Below are 21,540 nucleotides of genomic sequence, written 5' to 3'. Positions count from 1 at the left end.
CTTGGCAAAGCTTTCCTTGAGGTTAAAAACCAGGGAGCTGTTTTCTGAGGGGGAGTGTGGGGTCTGGTGCTTGGACTAACGATCTGAATGGGAAAGTTTGATTCTCATAGAAATTTCCGCTTCCTCTGGCAAACGTTGGTGTTTTTCATTTTTCTGGTGTTCCTAAAGGAAAAGGGAGTTTGGGTGGTTTTTGTTTTTCGTTAGTTATCTGGAGCCCCTTCCCTTCCGCTTGTGCCTGGTCCCCACCATTGTTTTTGGAGTCTTTGAACTGTACTATCTGCTACTACGGAGAATGTTGCTTGAAGGTGGATCAAATCCAGCAATTTCTCAGGACTTATTCAAGAAATATGTTAGCTAGTATACTGTTGTCTTTAGTAGGGACCTCCATTCTAGGGAGGGAGGGAGGAAGGGAGGGAGGGAGGGAGGGAGACTTCATCTTATCCTGTATCCTGCTCAGAATTTTCTTTATCTTTTCTTTAAGTGTATGAAATAATATTCATAGCCATTTTCTGTTTGACTGTCTCAGGATGGTTTCGAGTAGGTGGCATATGGGCTTTAAAGCAATTTGACTTTGAATTGCTAACCTCTTACTGGGTTTGTGTCATTTATAAAAATATTTAAAGAGCATCGCAGCTCTCTGACCTCAACACATGCATATTAGCATTTCACTTTTTCTGTCCTTGCTTCCCTTGCTAATGGGCTGTCACTTGCTGGTTCCAATGGCGAAGCTTGTCAAGTGTACTTCCTTTCTCCAACACGGGAATTCGGAGATCTCTTCTGCTTAGCAGCTTTCTTTCTTCTCTTCCTCTGCAGCCTCTGGTGCTCTTGAGCTGGTCTGCCCATAGGGAGCCTGCTGGGAGAACGTATAGCTTCCAAAGACTCCTCCTGGAGCGCCTCTCTCATCGTCCTCTCCCTTGGAGCAGTCAGTACCTCTCTGCTGGAGGACCTGGGCTGGGTGTGCCCGGGAGCTGGCTTTCACTGTAGCCCTGCCAGGCTTTCCCCGGACCTCGCAGAAGAGCGTCACCAGCCCCCACGGCTTTCCAACACATCACCTCTTTTCATGCCGTTTGGCACAGATCGAATCTACAGGGTAAGTTCTCTGCCACATTGATTTAGGGATTTTTTTTTTTTTTTTTTTTTTTTTTTTCGAGACAGGGTTTCTCTGCGTAGCCCTGGCTGTCCTGGAACTCACTCTGTAGAGCAGGCTGGCCTCGAACTCAGAAATCTGCCTGCCTCTACCTCCCAACTGCTGGGATTAAAGGCGTGAGCCATCACTGCCCGGCTCAATTTAGTTGTTTTACATAATTCTAATACAAAGACGTTTGGGGCGGCTGGCTAGTTCTCAGTTCTTGCACGGTCTGAGTGGCAAGGTCTTTTACTGGGTCACAGCTTCACATTCTTTAAGTTTGGGGACGCTGTTGAAGTGCCACCAGCGTGTTCCTATATAGAACATGCCTTCTTTCCTCATTTCCCACGAGGGCCACAATACTTCTTTTGTTTTTGTTTTTGTTATTTTTTTTGTTTCTTCTTTCTCACCTTTTCCACTTATGAACCTATTTACTTAGAGAACTGTTTTATGTAGAAAACACACATATCAGCTGTTCTAAAACTGATGAAACATGACTAGACGTTGTGGCTTCTCCCCAGCATTCACTGTTTTGTAGGATTTAATTTGGGTGTAAGGAATACTTCCTCAGTGTCTTCTATATGACAGTGACATAGGAAGAACCAGCACTCCAGGGAGCCGTAATTTAAAGTGGGCGGGGAAAGCAGACCTTTCACCTCAAGGTGAGCCAATGGCTGTTGACACTGGGTTGTGACTGCATTTTCAAGGCCAGCTGAAGCACGCTTTGGGCTGCTTTGAGGTATCAATTGTATCTCTTCTTTATTTCCCCCGGGGCTAGTACTTTGTAAACTCTGACTTCTATCCTTCCAGGGTCTTGAGATATTCTTATGCCTAGGCAAAGTGGTGTGAGTCTGAGTTGATTTTAAGAGGAAGCAATGATTAACTGATTAACCGTGGTGCCACTGAGACCTTTTGTTGTTGTTTGTTTATTTATTTGCAGGGTGGAGGGGGTGGCGGCTGTAGTTAATCACTGACTCTGTCTGTCTGAGTTTTGAAACCGAGAGAAAATGACTGGGCTCAGTTGTTTCTCAGGGCGTCCAAGAGTGAGAGGCTCATTAGAAGAGTTTTCAGATACCTTTCTTTGGGAATAAATATTCGTATTTTTTTATTATTGTATAAAAAATTGAGTTTTTTTTAAAAACAGTTGTGTAATTAATGCACACAGGTTTTAAAAGGCACACAAGAAATGTGGGCTGAAAACCAAGTCTTTTCTGGTTTGCACAGACCCCAGCTAATCATCTAGCCACACACGCATGCAAACTGTAGCTTTGTCTCACAGTGGTAAAGACATGCGAGTTTTGCCTTGTACAGTTCTCCTATATGTACCAGGGCTCTCTGCTCCTTTACAGTGGGTGTGTAGTATTCCGTTGGAGGACTGGCTGTCATGGACCTAGGTCGTCGTGTATTGATGCATGGACAGATTATGTCCAGTTTTTCCTCAGGAACAAGGCAGCAGGGATGGCCACATGCGTGCGTGGTCTCATACACGCGTTACGTACAGCTGTGGGAGCCGCTGGGCTGGGGCAAGGCGCATGCGCATTTTGATTTCGGAGGCAGTCTGTTGCCAGTTGTTCTGCCCACATTTGGAAAGTTTTAGATTTCTCCACAGAGGTGAGAACACCGCTTCCTTACACCTTTGCCAGCCACAGTGTAACCGACAAACTGATAGGTGCAAATGTCAGTTTAGCGTCTCTGTCATTTTTATCCTTCTTTTAATTAACACGACACATCATTCCCTGGGCTTAAGAACCAGTTATGTTTCTGGCGCTGTTTCCTATAAGTTTGTGTCTGTTGCTGGTTCTCCCATCAGGTTCTTGATTTTTACTATCGGAATGCTGATTTCTTACAAGAATACAGATTTTCATGCTCAGTTCACAACTTCCCTTGCCCTGCTTCTTGTGGTTTGTATTGTTTGTAGACCTCTTTGGTCGTGTGTATACATTTTTGCTTTGCTGGTTATTAAACATTCCACGTAGTTAGATGTCTTCATCTAACACACTTTTACCAAATGTCTTTTACATATTAAGATCTTATTCTACGCACCCAGCTGTACAGTAGAAGAAAAAAAACCAGACTCCAGTTTTGCTCAATGAGACTTTGATTCTAGTGGAGGAGATGGTCGATACAGCCCAGATAGATTTGTAGAGATAAATATACAGTCTGTCATTTTATGGTGTCAGACACTTGTGCCAGTGAAGTTATTTCTTTTTTTTTTTTTNCCTGGAACTCACTTTGTAGACCAGGCTGGCCTCGAACTCAGAAATCCGCCTGCCTCTGCCTCCCAAGTGCTGGGATTAAAGGCATGCGCCACCACGCCCAGCTACTATTTCTTTCGGTGGCAGATTACGAGACTCTTGTCCGGCTTCCGGCTGTTGCGATGCGGTTCTTTGATTTCAGAACTAACTCTTTTTTTCCAAGTGGATTGCTATCTATAATCCAATTTAATTTCTGTTTAGATGCTCCATTAGTTAGTGTGTGGCTGGCCCACTATAACCAAGGGACTGTAATATGCTGTGGTTCTGAGAACACAGACCTTGACTTTTTTCCTTACTGAACAGTCCCAGCCTGAAGAAAACATCTGGACGGGACAGACAGGTCCACCTCTGTTGTGAAACCGGGTTTCCTTCTTTCCCATTGGCCAGGAGTGTCACTGTGGTCATTATCTGTAAGGTCTTATCAGGTCCCGTCAGAGGCAGGAACAAAGGGGAAAGTTCAGGGCGAGTGTTAGCGTTTGTAGAGTTCACTACAGCCTGTGGGTCAGTGACAACTTAGTCCCATGGGCATGCCCAGCTTCAGGGGAGCCCGGGCAGCACTGTGTCTGCTAGTCACTTGCCACCAGGAAGGAGGGAGTTTAGAGGAAAACCAACAAGTGACACATTGGCTTTGGTATTTCAGAGCCTTCCTGCTGCTGGCAGTGGCTGCTTGGGTCTTCTGGCAGAGTACTGTAGTCAGTTTACTAAATAGTTCCAGCCGTTTTTTTATTTATTTATTTTATTTTCTTTGAAAAACCTCCCCACCCACTTTCTTTGACATGGTCAAACCGTGGTTTCATGCCAACCTTGAACTTGAGACCCTTGAGCCTCAGCCTCCTTACTGCTAGGAATATAGGCCTAGATCACCAGCCTTGGTTTTCATTTACATATGAATTTCCCTTTATATTTTGGCCTATTTCTGACATTAAATGTTTCATTAATTTGTCTGTCTATGCAGTTATGAGAACTTAGAACCCTAGTGTAGTTTCTTGGCTATGAAGTCTCCCTGTCTTGTTTCATTTTATAAGATTTTTATATTTGTTGTTTTATTTGGCTTATACTTTTTAAAAATATAGACATTTTAGAGAGTCATATTCTAATCACCATTTCCCCCCTGTAACAAAGAAAGCTGCTAGTAGCACGGGGTGTGATATAAACTTGGTTAGAGGGGGTTCATATGTTCAAGGTGTTAATTTTGGTGATCGGGTCTCGTAGCCACCTTGGGGAACACTGATGTGGATGCTGTCCTTCTGTGTCCTTGGACACTAGAAACTGACATCATTGAAGCAGGTAGGAGGAGTAAGGACTAGCTTATATGGTATGGTGTTAATTTTATATTAATAAGTGATTTCTGCTTATAACAAGGAAACTGGTACTGATTTTTCAATTCTATTGAAAAGAAACTCAGATCTTGAAAAAACAAACAAACAAACAAACAAAAAAAAACAACCCAACTATCTTTAGGTTGAAGTTAAAGAAAATATGTTTCAGAAGCATAGACTTGACTGGAACACACAAACCTAGATAGAATTTTGAATACTGAATCTGATGCACCTTGCTTTTATTTGTGTGTGTGTGTGTGTATATGTGTGTGTGTGTATGTGTGTGTGTGTGTGTGAAACAGCAGACATTCAGCTTTGATCTTTGACTTTTTTTTTTTTAACTGTAATACTCTTGAAGCTTTGTGGTCTGAAAGAACTCTCCCTGGGAAGATGGAGCACACAGCACATCTACCTGCGCCAGATAGGGATCCCACAACAGATCAAAATAAGGATACCATCAAAGGTCAGCCTGCTGAACTCATGGCTTTTATTGGTGTTACATATAGGAGCATGGGGAAGAGGTTACTAAATGGCTCAAAGACAGCTGTGTTACCAAGGCTCACCCCAGCATTCACAGAGCTGAGAATCTGGAGCATACTGTACAGTGTGCAGGAACCTCTACAGGTTGGAGAGTGTCCTTTCCAAGTGACTCTAGTCTAAACCTCTTCTAGGCAGCTCAGCTGGTGTTTGTTTTCCAGGCAGCTGGTCTGGTCTCCGAGTCTTCTTTGCAGCTCCACTTGTCTGGAGTCTTTTTTGTAGTCCAGCTTCCTTCTGCCTGAGGGGCACTCTCAGCTTTTATTGCTTATTCTGTCAGAGGGCATCTAGTGAGTCTGGTCAGTTTCAGGGACTTCCTGGAGCTCTGTTGAGTTCTTTACTTTCCTACTTAAGGGGCTTACCTGTGTACTGGAATGTTTCAGTCCTAGAGGAAACTGTTACACAACAAACATATCTAGCTTAGTTAATTGTGATAAAGTGAGACTTTTGTGACCTCCACACAGATCAAGCACATTGGTAGTATACAGGACACGATAATCGTTTCTTTGTCATTTTCTATGGCTTTAACATGGAGGGGCCTGCACATAGCAGTATGGTTTAGTATGGCTCCTTCTTCTCCTGCCTGGGGAGGCTCTCAAACTTCAGATTTTCTTTCCCTATTTATCTGTAAATGGACTGAGCTATTGATTTTTCTCATTTTTTTTTTTCTAGATAGTCTTCGTTTACTCTCTTCTTGCTTTGATTCTCTTTCAGTGAGAAATGAGCATCTTAATACTGCAACCTGGGCAGCAGCGATGCTCTCTGTGACTGGATGGCCATTGCTTTAAAGCTATTTTTTTTTTTTTTTTTTTTTTTTTTTGTGGGCAGGACTTAGAATCATGAATAAAATATTTTTGGCAAATATTTCCAGTTTAAATTTACCTTCAGAGTTTTGGCTTAAGTGTTGGTGTTACACCTCTATCTTTTTTATTTCACACAAAGGACGGTGGTCCATAGAGACACCAAGGAGCGACAGACAGTATTGGCCATTGTTACTTAATTGTTCAGTACTAGGCACACAGCATTGCCAGAATGTTGCAATGCTAACACCGTGCCAGTACTCACCATTCTAAAAGAACCAATAGCCTACTTTTATGTACGCTGTTCCCAGTCTTCCTCATTTCTTCAGGCACAGATTGTTCATAGTTGACAATTTACCTACTTGGATTAAAGACTTGATTTGATTTTAGATGATATTGGAATAATATCAACTTTGTTAGGTGAGATGTTGGGCTTAACTACTCGGGAGCTAGCGGAAGAGATGATATAGATGCTTGGGATTCTCATTAGAATACCCCAGGAGGACATGGAAGAACAGAGGAAGTCAGTTTATATATCTTTGGAGATGGAGAGTAGGCTGCTGATTGTTTTGTTTTTAAATTGTATTGTTTATTTGTGGGGGTTGGGGGTTGGGGTAGAGAGGTATCCACTGTTTTTCATAAGACAGAATAAATTGTTTCTACTCTACAGGCTTTCTATCTTTATAAGTTGGGACATCATCTATTTAAAAAAACAAAAAAACCAAAAAACAAAAACCCCAAAACTCCTCATTGAATACCGTGCACTTAATTTTATTTCGAAAATTGCCCCTGTTAGGTCCGTGAGTGGTTTGAGCTGGGTGGCTAGTCATTGGGTTATAACTGTTTTCTGGTTTCTTTCCATGGAGCCTGCATCTAGAAGTCTGGCTCCACCCCCATCCCCCCCACTTCCCAGCGTCTCCTTGGTTTCTGTTGTGGTTACTTGAATGCTAACTGGTTCAACTTGTGCTCTGACCCTGGGACAAGGCTCCTTTGCTTTCTCATGATCGTATTTATACTTTTGACGGATATATTTAAATGAACAGCTGTGGCGTTTGTTGAGTCACACCACAATTATCTGATTCCGTTGTAGCTGCTTGACTGGCAAAAGCGTATTTCAAGCTAAATTGTGAGAACATTCCATTAATCACACTCTCCTGGGGAAGGTGGGTGGAGAAAGACCACCACGAAAAGTCCTTTTAAAGATTAATTAGTGATTCCATTATTTCGAGTCGGTTGATCCAGTTGCAACTTAGTGTGTCACTTACAGAAACTGTACAGAGGTGTAAATAACTACAAAAGGCTTAGTGATAATCAGCTCTGTAGGCAAACTTCTCTGAAATAACTCTTGTGCGGGCAACTCCTCAGCACTGTGATCTCTATGAGGAGATGGGTCCTAGAGGATTTCCTTTCCTGTAGATTTCGATGCTCTCCACTCCGTGCTAAGTTCATTGGCTAAGTGTTTTGTTGTAAGCTTCCTGAACTGATTACATGGAACACAGAAGAGGTTATGTCTTCCCTTTCTCTCGTCTCCAATGTACTAATCGCAACTGTAGCCTCTGATTGAGTCTTTGGCTTCCCAGAGCCAGCTCCGTTTTTATCTTGACACCTCCTCGAGGTTCTTTCTGGGGTTATTAATAGGCACAGAAGCATGACTTTCTGAATAGCGTCAATAACTGTTAGAAGACATGGGGGGGGGATGATATGTCAATTTCGGACTTGGAGGAGCCATGTTTTCAAGCTACGGACGTTGTCCCAGAGTCACCAGGGATGGCTCTCGGCATATCAACTGGTGTCTGCAATGAGAGATCCAAGCAGGCCTTTCCAAATGGGCTTTTGTCCGGCAGGAACTGTCTGGTGCACCCAGAGTCTGCCAGCGTCTTTCTGTCTGGCCGCTTCTCTTGGATAGTACTCTGGAAAGCTGGGAACCCAAGTTAGAAGTGATCTCTTAATTTACCTCAAATATCCAGTTGCTTCTACATTAAATTGAGGTCGCAGAAGCCTCTCCCCCCCCCCCCCCCAAGTCGCTTCCTTGCAATATCAAACTTACACCTTGTCTTTCTTTCCCTACCTAAACCAAATACAGTGTAGACTCATGATTAAAACTAAGGTTTTAGTTCATCTTGAGTGCCTGGTCACTGCAAAGGGATGTCACAAAGCAGGCTTGCAGTCAACTGGCACACTGATGTTTGTCTAGGGGATCCAGGGAAAAATAGTAAGTACATGGCCAAGTTTGCCCCAAATTAAATGCTTTGAGGCAGGTCTAGCTGGGACATGTAACACACAGGGCTGAGCAGCAAGGTCCAACACAGGTGTGGGGTTGGAGTGTGAAGGACTCAGGTGTGAGAGAAAGGTGGAGCAGAAAGAATCCAAAAGGTGTTTTTTTTTTCTCACTTCCACAGATATATAGTGTAGTGAGAGGGAGGGTGTGGGAGGGGGGCAGCAAAGGGTAGACTCAAAAGGGATGGAAGAGAGAGGGGGAAGAGGAGGAAGGGGGGATGGAGAGAGGGAGACTGACTTTGAATTCTGCCCGCTCCCCAACCTAATACCCATTTCACTACCAATTATTGACAGTTGATCCTACTAACCTTACAATTTCTCTAGACTCATGGCTTATCCCTCTACTGTAAGTGCTGAGAAAGCTGAGCCAGGAGGACCACAAGTTCAAGGACAGCCTTAGATACATAATGAGTACTAGGGTAGCTTGGGTTATTAGATCTTGTCTCACAAGAAAGACCAAGCAAGGAAGCAAGCCATAGAATGAGGGCAGCCGTGTGGGGCAGTCGGTGTGTAGAATACCATTTGTTTTTGGAGACAAAGGCTGCATCTAACTGAGGACTAGGGGTAGAAAAGAGATCTTAAATGGACCCAGAGGATAAGGAAGTCCTTCTTACCCTTAGAGGAAAGAAGAAATACACTTTTCAGACTAAGGGGAGAGGTGGTGGGACCTCGGAAAGCATCCAGGACATCCTGGAACAGGTAGGAGGTGATGGTCTCCCGCTAGCTGAAACAAAGCTGGAGAACTGTGGCTGTTTAACACTGTAGGAAGGAAAAGAGGATGGGAAACAGTCTCCACGGTAAAAGAAACTGGGTTTTGAGGGACTAGGGGGATGGCTCGTTGCTTAAGCTTAAAATTCAGGTATCACAGAGTAAGCCGGAAGCTGTTCCTATCTCTGACCCTAGTCCCAAGGTCTTGCTGGCCATCCAGCTAAACCTTTGAGCTTCCAGTTCCAAGACTTGTCTCAGGAAATAAACTGGGGCTTTCCCAAGGAAGATAACGAAGCTGGCATCTAGCATCCACATGCATGTGCATATCCACGTTCATGTGCTCCCACATGCATGCCTCCACACAGCTACATGAACATGTACACATGTCTTACATACAAATACAATTGGAAAGGAAAAAAATAATACTAAGACTTGAGGTATCTGGAAGGGCACGCAGCAGGAAATCAAAACCCTTGAGTCTCCGGGTCGGAACGGCTGAGTCTTCTTCATTTGTGTCAGGAAGAGCAAAGCCAGTTTTGTTCTGTGGACAATTAAGGCAAATTTAAAAGCAAAGTCAAGTTAATTCTCTGTTTGTTCCGTGGCAGCCTAAGCTAAACCCTTTACTTATTCTCCTTTAATTGCTACCCCTCCCCCATTCACAGATTAGACTTTATCTCTTCTTTCCTTTCTGGAGTGCATCTGCCACAGCTGGAATGTTCACGGGGTAACTCCTTCAAAATCCTTTCCTGAAATGGCCTGTAATTATTTCCTCTTACCACAGGATGAATGGATCCAGGGTCTGGTTTTAAGTTCTATGGTAGTCGTCCAAGGAGCCAGGGGTATTCATCTAACGCAAACAATCAAGTTACATGCTCACATTCTGAAAGTAACATCCCACCAGAAACCCTCCAGCAGCAGTGATGTTTGTGTAAAGCCAAGTCCTGGCATGCACACTGCCAGGTCAGAGTGTGGTGGTACACGTGTTTAACAGGTCATTTGTCAACTGAAGGAAAGACCCCAACTTGACTTACCTGGCATGATATCTTTAGTTTTGCTCTTCTTTGCGGCTACTACTGACAGCTCATGTCTTCTTTACCTCTTCCAAAGGACCAAGGGTTTTGGAGGACGCTGCCCTGGGCTACCTCTTTCTCTGTCAGGCCGTAGCACCTATTTTTTTGCACTATCCAACCTGTCAGAATGGCTGGATTTTGTCCTAGCTGGAGAATGTTGTGATAAGCATGCTTTCCTTCAGAGTTTCATTTTCAAATATGTATTACTGGATTTACTTTGTCCTCAAATGAACCTTATACTAATTTCTATATTTATTTTGAGGTGTGAATTATGAGAGAATTGATGAATGAATTAAGGGTGGACAGGAACATGAACATACTTGCAAGGAAGTCTTGCCCCCCTTCCCCCTCCCCACAATAGCTTCTTTGACATTGAGATTTTTTTCTCTTCTGGGAGGCAGGGGGCTGAGGGAGATGATTGGAGGTTACAGTATATGTGAAACTAATTTTGAGTGTAGTGAAAAGGGAAGATGGCATGAATTGAAAGGTGACCCAAATCACCATGCGTGGAATATGTTCTCCAAGAGAAGGGTCAAGCCGGATGGAGCTCTGAATGATTAAAGTTTGAATTAAGTGTTGATGGTAAAGCTGGATTGATGGTTACTCTCTGGTAGATTGACCATTGCAGGGTAGTGACTGATTAAGGCCACTAAACAAAACATTGTTCACGTCGTCTTGGGTTTGCCGCATGTGCTTGGGATAGTCGTTTGCCCCCGTCTATTTTCTCGTTTCTAAAATAAGACTTCTAGGAGTATTTATTATGAGTGTTTTAGGAAGGAATGCATGCATATTTATTTCCTAAACACAGTATCAGGCACATTCCTTGGGTACACTCCTACTGTAGAGACAACGACATGGTGTTGACTAATCAGTAGTTTTCTTTGCTCTGCTCCTGCCTTCCCTGTTGAGTAGATTTTATTTTATTTTATTTTTTCTATTTTTTCCCCCCGCTCCCCTTTTTATTTTTTATTCCCCCCGCTCCCCTAGATTTTATTTTAATTAATTAATTTTTATATTGTGGAAGGTACAACAAAAAATTCTGAAAACATATGCAATGGTGGAAAAAGTCATCATGTGTAAGAAGTCAAAGAGCCCTTAAGACTGGGAATGGTGTGGGGGAAAGATGACCTCACTTGGGTGGTTAAAAAAAAAAGTCATTAATTCTAAGCAGGGATGAGTGATTATTGACTGAGTTTCAAAACCTTTTTCACTTGAAGATCGTTAAGAATCAAACAGTGTCAAGAAATTCCCTTTTCAGTGAGCCTCAGTGAGTCATGGATGGGTCAACCGAGAGAATTTGGGCAGCCAGGTCAGACAAAGGAGTCCTTTGTTGAATTTTATGATTATTTTCCTCTTATGGAAAGCAAACTGCATGCTCTGCAGGAGTTGAGAGTGTAGGGACATCCTCCTTTGCCTGCCATAGTTTTAAATTACACTGCCTAATAGGAGTTCTGAACATTGAATACAGAGGTCCATTATGCGTTGATTAGTCTGTGGCCAGTATCAAAATGATATTTTTAGTAGGAGACTTCAGAGGATCTGTGGTTCTTTTCTTTTTCTCTACCGCCCCCTCCCCTCCTCTCCCAGATATAATAATTTTGGTGAACAAAAGAACTATCGCACTTGATCTGAACCCAGACATGTTGGGAATCGAGGGAAACACTAAGTCCTTCGCTGGTACCACCCAGATCTAGAGTATGAAAAGTACCATGGTGTGTGGAAAGTGGTTCTCTTCTGCCCTGTGATTGTCTGTTTTTAAAGTGGAAAATATGGGAAGTTCTCCCTCCCAGGGGACTGGCCCTAATACATTGCAAGAAATGGCAATGATACAAAGAGGGTCTCTTTGCTTGTGTCTGAAGCATTGCAAGTCCTTAGTAGGGATTGCAGAACTGATTCAACAATAGCTGATCCAATGTGCGTACACACACACACACACACACACGGGCGCGTGCACACACACATGGGAAAAATTTATACTCTGAGCCCTGTGGGCAGTATGTATAATCCCCAGTAGCCTGTCATTTTTTATTTAGGGATTTTGGCAGTTAAACTAAAAGGAGATGCGGGGTGTGAGTACCTTTTTATCATTATAATGCTCAGTGCTCTCTTATGGACCTTTAGTTGTCTATAAGAAACATTATTGATATATTAAAAGATATCCAGTTCATTGCTCCGAGACTGTCAGAGTTCTTTGATGTTGGAATGGCCCCCAGGATTTTTAACACTCCAGAGCATCTTTGTCAGGGGTTGGGCCAGTGCTCAGTCTAGAATACCTGGAGCCATTGCTGACACAGTGACAATTTGCTGAGTAGCGCAGGCTGTTCTTGAACTTAGGATCCTTCTGGCTTAGCCTATCACAGATGGGGGAGTGCCAGGATTATATATTGTACCACCACTGCAGGCTTGATGTTTCTTATAACTAACTCATGATCGGGAGATTCACACACATTTCTCTTTCCTCTTGCTTCCCTCTTCTTTGGAGTGCAATTTTTAGAAGGCAATTAGCAGGCAGGTGGAACATTCTAGACTGAAGAAAGCAGAGCCAGCAAGTGTTGCTGACACTTTCTTCCTGTGGATTTTGTTTTGTTTTGTTTCTTTGTTTTTGGATGTGATTTGAGTTGCTCTTAATTTATGGATTGGCTCCAGGGATTAAATTTGTAAATGATTTTTCTGTCTTTCATAAGCATAAATCAGCGTATGATAGTGATGGTAACCTGTAAGTAGGTATATTGGAGGCATAGGCCTTTGCTGGTTTGTGACATGGAAAAAATGGCAGAGATGATTGGTCTCGTTTTTGCATGCTTAAAATTATGAAAATGTTGTTTATGTTGAAGTGTGCTTTTGACATTTATTATTAATAAACTATACCAAGCTCTTCCTGAAATGATATATTGTAAAATCTCCCCTTCCCTTGTAGGTGTGCATGATGGCTGTGCTAGTGCTTGACAATGCGAAGTTAAATTGAGTGGGTTAAGTCAGGGGGATTCTAAGTTTTAAATGAGCACCTCTTTGGCTCAGCTGAAATGAGCAAGATGGAGCTGTCGATTCTGCTTCTGGGGTTTGATAACAGAGACATGGCTGAAAGGTAAAATATGTAGGAATGTATCATTCACTGTATTTCACAGGAAAGGACATTAACAGCATAAGAGAAAAGCCATAGAGGATTTAACTCAGAAAGTGAAGTTTCTGTTGAGACCTGAAGGATGAGCAAGAATTTAGCCAGGTTGGGCCTTGAAAGAAGAGTCCAACTGCAGGGAGGCTGATAATGTACCAGGCTCTAGAGAGAGGCAGGGAAGCTTGGAAACAGGATGAAAGTTGTGAGGTGGGGACCCAAGGAAAGATGATGGGATAGCAGAGGACAGAAGGTTTGGTGACAGTGTGGGCGAAGAGTTACTTGGAACTTAGAGTGCCTTGGCATGGTTCCCATTCTTGCCTTGTTCTCCAGCTTTCCCAGGAGTCCTCAAGATATAACACACTTGTACCACTAATGTGTGTTGATATAAACCGTAGAATATATAGTATAGAATATGTACATTGTTCAATTTTCTGTCATGGGAACAAACTTCCTGGGATAAGAGATACAGGTTTCACTTGTCAAATGGCGAGGTTTATTTGGAGAGGTATATATTGCTTTTATGCATCTTATGTGGGTGCTGGGGGGCAGTAGCAGAGAGGTGGTAAAGGAAACAGTTCCCCTCATGGCTAGAAAGCAAAAGAGGAAAGAGAAGGCTCTGAGCCACACAATGAGGGCCTGCCTGCTGTGCTCTTAGGGTGCCTCCTAGGCCCTGCCTCCTGAAAGGTCCACTGTCAGCCAGCAGTGCCAGCCCCAGTACCAAGTCTACACTATAGCAATCCATAAAACACAAATAGAAAGACATTAAAGATTTGCTAACATCAGAATCATATTATTAACGAAAGTCTTTTTTTTTTAAAAAAAAGATTTATTTATGTTGAAAGTCTTTAAAAAAAAAAAGATTTATTTATTTTATGTTATGTGAGTACACTGTAGCTGTCTTCAGACACACCAGAAGAGGGCATCAGATCTCACTAGAGATGGTTGTGAACCACTATGTGGTTGCTGGGAATTGAACTCAGGACCTCTGGAAGAGCAGCCAGTGCTCTTAACCACTGAACTATCTCTCCAACCCAACAAAAGTCTTAAGATACTAAATCTGATTATTCTGTGAGACAATAGACACTAGGTCCATTTTTCAAAAGACTTAAAAAAATCTGAATTTGAGGAGACGACTTCATGACAGGGTGACCTGAGTTTTGTTGCTGTTCTCCAGGAAGCTGTGAAGGAGAAGCAATAGGAATGTCTGATGCCAGGGCCTGTATTGTCACACTCTTCATTGTATCCCTAATGTCATTAATCTCTAGTTTTTTTTTACTGACATTAGAGCACTTGCCATTTGGGGAGGGTTCATCTCATGATAGTAAGCCAGTATAGCCTGTAAGTTCACTTGAAGAGCTCCTATGATCTTTGTCATAAACCAGTCATGACTAGATTTTTTTTTTTTTTTTTTTTTTTTTTACACAGTCTCTCTGAAAGGTACCTCTTTGACTCCTGGGACTATCATAGGAAACTGAGATGAATGCCAAGTAAAGCTGTCAGTTATTTGCCACTTTATTATATGAACATAACGTTATGAAAGCGAGCTCTGAGTGTTTTCATTCTACAACTCAAGGAGTTCCTTTGTGTGCCTCATAGATACATGTAACCATGTTGGAGTTGAGTGGGCTATCACTGGAGACTGCCAGAAACACAATTTTAGGTATTAGATGAGAAATGAGGCGTTGAAGTCACTTAAGGTGGAAAGGACGTTTCTAAGCATCAGTTTCTTTCCTGTTACTATGGAACAATATCTTGGGTCATGCAATTTGCAAAAAAAAAAAAAAAAAACAAACCCAAAACAAAAACAACTATCATCTATTTATCTATCCACCCACCCATCCATCCATCCACCCATCCATCCATCCATCCATCCATCCATCCATCCATCCATCCATCTGATCTTGTTCTATAACCCAGGCTAACTTTGAACTTGCAATTCTCCTACTTCTGCCTCTCAAAGTCTGCAGAGTTCAATGGAATGGTTCTAGCATGTGCTTAGCATCTAAAGGTCTTCATACTGTACCATAATGCAGCAGAAAACATATCAGTGATGCAGAATAAGAGTGTTTACTTAGGTTTCTCTTCCTTCTGAGGAGGCCAATGATGCTTGAGATTCAACAACTACCACCGCCTCATTTAATCTTTTTGTTTTTGTTGTTGTTGTTTTTTTTTGTTTTGTTTTGTTTTTTGTTTTTTGTTTTTTTTTTTTTTTTTTGCTCTTTGAGGCAGGGTTTCTTGGGTAGCCTTAACTGTCCTGGAATTTGTTTTATAGACCAGGCTGGCCTCGAACTCAGAGGTTCACCTGCATTAGCCCCAAGTGTTGGGACTAAAGGTGTATACCACCATGCCCAATCCTTCATTTAATCTTAACTGCCTACCCCAAATCTTTTCTCTGAACACAGTTCATAGGGAATGGTGACTAAACAGATCACTGAGAAGAATGATCATTTAGGACGAGCTGGTGGACTCAATCAGTAAAGGGCCCGCTGTATCAGTGTGCAGACCTGGGCTTGATTCCTGACACCATAAAAATGGTAGCTTGTGCTTATAAGTCACAGTGCTGAAGGTGCAGAGATGGTTGGCCTCATAGGTCAGATAGTCTACATTTATGAGTGAGCCTCAGGTCTCAGTCAGATACTCTGTGTCACAAAACATGGTGCATAGTTCCCGAAGAATGACACCCATGGTTGCCCTGCAACTACCTGCACACGATTGTCCACACATCTGAATACACACCTGAACATATACACACATGTGCACACTCTACACAGGCACATGGAGGATAATTTATCAGCTTTCGTCACCTGTGGTGAAGGTGTAAGCACGTCAGCACATTGGCCTTCCCATGGAGGAGTTGCACAGTGTTCTTAACTTTGTTCTTCTCCATGGGAAATTTCAGAAAATTGCCCCCAGTCAGACTCTCATTAGATTCCTGATACGTACAGGCATTACTTGAAGTAGCAAGGCTCTTAACTCAGAGAACTGAGCTTCTGCCAACATAGTTCTAGGTCAACACCAACTTGAAATTTCTCTCAGTTGTCTTATTTTGTCGCCGTGACCATTTGCTATCCTGTAAATTGACACAATTTTCTTCTTCTGAAAATATTCTTGTCTTAATTGTGTCTAACCTCTTAAAATTCTAGCCATTTAAAATTCAAAGTTAATGTAGAAATGCCATGTTTTGCAGTAGAGCAAGAGATTGTTTGTTTTCTTCTTGGATTGTGTGAAGGTCTACGTTCAATCTCCAAACCTTTTAAAGAGAAGTGAGGGCTCAGACACAGTGGCTGGCCTTGGACTATTCAATTTCTTACCTTTAACATCATATTAGAATAGTGATCTTGGGCCTCTCAGTCTTTTAAAATATAATGCCACCAATGTCGTGTTCAATAAGGTAGAACAGAATTCAAATCCATAGCTGTTCAGAGTGCTTTCTCATCAACCTTATTCTCTTTGTTCTCTTACTGAGTTCTTCTTTAGGAGGGTCGGCTCAGAGATACAGCCAGTAGAGGTCTTTGGCCAGAGGGAAGTCTTAAGACCTATGAAGATTTGTTTAGATCCAAGGAAAGGGAGTATTCAAATGTGTTAAAAAACCAAGGCATTACAAGTTGGGTTTCCTTGCAGAGCCCTTGATGGCATTTGCAGATGGTATGTCTGAGTTACTGTCACCCTGTGTTAGTTTTTGTGTCCGACTTACATTTCTGTTTTTCCTTCCACAGTTATACAATGGTCGATGGAGTAATGATCCTTCCTGTGCTAATGATGATGGCTTTCCCTTCCCCGAGTGTGGAAGGTACGTGACACACAGCTGTTTGGTTAGGATAATGCACTGTGTATTGTTTGGCTTACTGTAAAACATTTGGTCCTTAATCCTGTCAGACTTAACACACCCTTTGTATAATAAATATCTGGCAGTGTCCCTTGACTGCTTTAATGTGCAGTTCTGATACATATTGCATCTTGATTTATGTGTGTGTGCATGCCTGCAGTTTAAAGATGCCATTTAATACCCTACCAGAAATAAAAGATGAAGGTGAAATAGACAGTTGTGTAATTAATAATAAAGTAGTATGTGCAAACAAATGTACTCTGAGCTGCCAGTCTTGCCTGAGCACATTAGAGATTATGAAGTATGGTTCTCTCTGTTAGTTATCTGTGTATTTTCTTTCCACTTGTTTGGATGCGCATGGTAAATGTGATAAAAATGTTAATTGGGAGTTAGGATAAAGAGTTCCTAAGATTTCAGTAACTATCAGAATATATTCAGCATAGTATTATATTTAATCTGTTGTATCACTTACTATGCCTAATTTTGCATTTATTTCTTTATGTTGTGTATGTGTGCGTGTGCATATGTGTGTGAGCCTGAAGTGGCATGTGTGGAGTTCATAGGACAGCTTTCAGGAGTCATTTCTCTCTGTCCATCCAGATGTTCTGTGGATTGGGCTCAGGCTTGGCAGTGAGTATGTTTAGCCATTGAGCCACTTTGCTAGTCCTTACTGTGACTTTTATAAATGAAGCATCATAGAACGTAGTGGAGGGAAAGTAGTATGTTTAGAACTTGATGCTGTCTACACTTCTGGGTGTGGTGTTAGGAGAAGGAGGGCACTCTCGTGTTACATGCACTTGTGAGTATTCAGCTGTCTATCTCAAAAACAGGTTGCTATTGACTTTAGAATTATGTGTGTTCTACCTTCAGTGACTACATTTTCTGAATAATGAGAAATTTTGTTAGAATGTCAACGAAATAGATGTGTGGCTCCTTCGGTAGTTTTATCTTTCTGTAGCAAACCACAATGTGTTAAAGGCCCAGTGCTGTGGCAGGGGCCAGTCTAGCAAGAGGTCTTCTGGGTCTTATTGGGACTTGCACTCCAAGAAGTTTGTTGGAGCCCTGCCCTTTCTTTCTCACCTGATCGGGAGGTAAATTGTCTTCCTCTCCTTCCTGGTTTCAATACACTGTCCTGTATATTGTGTTCATGTTTGGCAAAACTCTGGTGGCAGTCATTCATGGGTGTAACCTCCACAACTGTCAACCCAAACAGCCCTTTTCTGTTATGAATTTGATTACTTCAGGTATTTGTTATAGTTAAAGTTTTTCAACATATCTCCTGTTTATACAGTAGTTTTATTTGGGGGAAGTTTAATATACATCAGGATAGTGGACAACATACTTTGTGTTTTTATGTATAACAGTTAGATTTAGTTTTGCCAATTGTTTAGGTAAATGAATAAGTTGAGCCACAACCAGAACTTACCAGAGTAAAACAATTATGGAGGCATGAGCATATAATCCCAGCAATTAGTAGGTGGGGACAGGAGGATCAGACGTTGGAGGTTAACATTGAGCACATAGTAAATCTGAGATGAAGTTAGGCTATAGAAAACTGCCTTAAAACAACAACAAGCTTGCTATGACTTTGGCTGCATATTTATCTTTGTCTATTTGGGCTGCTGTAACAAAATACCTCAGACTGGATGCCTTGCAAGTAGCAGACATTTCTTATCGTTCTCAGTCTGGGAAGGACAAGTTCAGGGTGCTGGGTGGGAGATTCACTGTCTGTTGAGGACGCGTCATTTACAGGTGGTTCTTTTTCACTGTGCCCCATGGTGGAAAGACTAGCTATCTCTTTTATGAGGCCACTGTCCTAGTTTTATTTCTGTTGCTGTGATAAAATACCTTGACAAAAGCAACCTTAAAGTAGGAAAGGCTTTATATCAATGTACAATTCTAGGTTAGAGATTTACCACATTAGGGAGGTGAAGGCAGCAGGAACTGGAAACAGCTGGTTACATCCCCTCCACCATCAAGAGCAGAGAGAAATGAGTATATGCTTGCTCCCTTGCTCTCTTGCTCGCTATACTCTGATCATTTTTCTTTTACATAGTTCAGTTTTCCCTGTTTAGGGAATGGCACTGCCCACAGTGGCTCTGGGTCTTCCCACATCAACCAACCTAATTAAAACAGTTCCCTACAGACATGCTCAGAGGTTAACCCAATGTAGACAATTCTTCATTGAGATTCTCTTCCTGGGTGACTAGACAACCATCACAGATACACAATCATACCGTGAGGATCTTCTTTGCTCACACTCTATTGCTTGTCCTACCTTCTCCTTCTATCACCACAGATTTTGAAAGAATGTAAACATTCATACAGAGCAGGAAACATTTTAGCTTCGTGATATAACCAGGCATTTTGAAGTCTCGGGCTTCTTACTTTTATTGATTCCTTCTTTCCCTAACTTGTTTCAGGAAAGCTGATGACTCTCTTAGAGTCATCTTATTTGGAAAGCCACAAAACTGCTGGGGGGAGAGAGGGAGAGAGAGAGAGAGAGAGAGAGAGAGAGAGAGAGAGAGAGTGTTAATGCTAATTCTGAGCAATTCTATGTCTTGCCTTTGCTTGTTGCTATGTAAATGTATTCCAAGTACAGATCACAAACTCTACCTCAGCGTGCATTGGAAGATGTCTGCTTTGTACAAGTGCTTACAGTGGTTCTCAGCCTTGTTATGATCAGATGAGACATAAGGCTCATGCCCTTGTTATAAGTTCTTTGGGATATAGGGGCCTACTTTATACAATTGATTAGCTTCCAAGAAGGCAAATAATTAAATTGATTAGTGTAGCGAAGTCTGCAGAAAAGTCAGTATTCAATGTCCTAGGAGTTATTTTGTTGCACTTTAGTCTTATGATTTTGTTAGATCTGTTCCTCCTTTATCCATCTGTCTGCCTGTCTATCATCTATCTATCTATCTATCTATCTATCTATCTATCTATCTATCTCATCTCTCTACCCCATCCCCACCTGTGTGTGTGTGTGTGTCTCTATTTCTCTCTTTGTTGTCCTCTTGGGAATCATAAATCCACTACGTGCAGCACTGGAACATAGCTAATAGTCCAGGAGGTCTCTGAATGTAAGATGCAAGCTGGGTTTGATGATAAATAAAAGCATGCATCTTACTTGCTTCTTTTTTTTACTGTGAAAACATTTCGATGAGAATGACTAAGGTAGCTCTCATTTTGCTTCTACTGGGCAGTGCTGCTGCAGCCCTGTCTGGCTATCTAGAGTCTGTCTAGACAGCTCTTGGCAATGAGTGTTATTAAAGACACTGCAATGCTCTGGTGGGCGTGCCAGGAGTTGCCCTAGAGGATCCTGTCCTGCTAGTGCTGAAGGCGTTCATAGGAGGAAGTGGCCTCTTGTTAAATAAAGCTGGAGGAACTGATTGAGTTAGCATTGTTTTCAGCTGGCCATTTCTGGGGACCCATTTCTTGGCCTCCCTTTAAAATTTCTTACTTAATGCTTTAACGGTCGTTACTAAAAAAAAGTCTTCAGAATATTGAGACTAAGTTGTCTCCAGATTCTTCCTCTCTATATGCTATTAAGCAGTGCTTTTTGGTTTCAGTTGAAATTAGGGGTCGACCTGTGGTAGAAGCAAGATAGCAGAGAAAAGGAAAGCAGAAGAGAGGTGGAGTGGGAAGAAGAATGGGGAAAGAGGAAGGGAGGAAGTGGGGAGAGAGTTGTGCAGAATAAGCTCTCTTGTTTCTGTTTTGTTTTCCCCTGATTCTAGCACTTAGACTGTTCAGAGTCCAGCACTTGACCTCTTTATTTTTAATATTAGTGATTCACACTACTTAGGATTTTCTGTAAGTTCTATTTTAACTCTCAGAGTTTCTGAACTCTGTACACATTTATTTACATTTCCCCAATTTACTCATGTCACCACATTTCTTTCCATTTTACTGGCATTTATACATAGTGATAGGTTTCAGGAAGACACCTCCATGTGCTTTGACCATATCTTCCTCTCCATCTCCTCTTTCTTCCATTCTTCCCACAGATAGGCAAATGCTTTACTACTGGAAACAGGTAATAAAAGCTGTTGTTCTGAGATAATAGGGAAATGGATTGCCATTAAGATTTTCCTATTTAAAGACGACCACTATTACAGTGCTTATAGATACTGTCCGGAGTGTGGGATACTGTCCTTACCCCATAACATTCTATGAGTGCCTTAAGGTAGACTGTTCTTGTCACAGTCATGGCTAGCTTGGGTGATGGTCACTTCTTTCCTTGTTGTGACTTAACTTAGTTACCTGTCAGGGGCATATTCTATAAAAGGCACTTTTTAAAAATTTGTTTTATGCATATGAGTACATTACCATTGCTCTCTTCAGACACACCAGAAGAGGGCATCCTACCCCATTACAGATGGTTGTGAGCCACCATGTGGTTGCTGGGAATTGAACGAAGGACCTCCCCAAGAGCAGTCGGTGCTCTTAACTGCTGAGCCATCTCTCCAGCCCTAAAAGGCACTTTTGTTTTTTTTTTTTTTTTTTTTTT

General features: G+C 42.0%; 1 protein-coding gene across 4 annotated transcripts in view; it reads left to right on the top strand.

Moving 5' to 3' along the window:
* Acvr1 (activin A receptor type 1) overlaps window positions 1-21,540 on the top strand; it is a 129,412-nt gene that overhangs the window by 50,105 nt on the left and 57,767 nt on the right. For 3 of the 4 annotated variants that reach the window (XM_021149833.2, XM_029470101.1, XM_029470106.1), the window contains 2 exons: window positions 814-1,090; window positions 16,921-16,994. In XM_021149833.2, the coding sequence (XP_021005492.1) occupies window positions 16,928-16,994 (67 nt within the window). In that variant the 5' untranslated portion in view covers window positions 814-1,090; window positions 16,921-16,927. The remainder of the gene's footprint in view (window positions 1-813; window positions 1,091-16,920; window positions 16,995-21,540) is intronic. The other variant, XM_021149842.1, reaches the window with a different exon arrangement.

Source organism: Mus caroli, chromosome 2 (assembly GCF_900094665.2).
Source record: "Mus caroli chromosome 2, CAROLI_EIJ_v1.1, whole genome shotgun sequence".
NCBI lineage: Eukaryota > Metazoa > Chordata > Mammalia > Rodentia > Muridae > Mus > Mus caroli.
The sequence above is the reverse complement of the archived record's forward strand: the minus strand, read 5'-3'. Positions and strand labels throughout refer to the sequence as shown.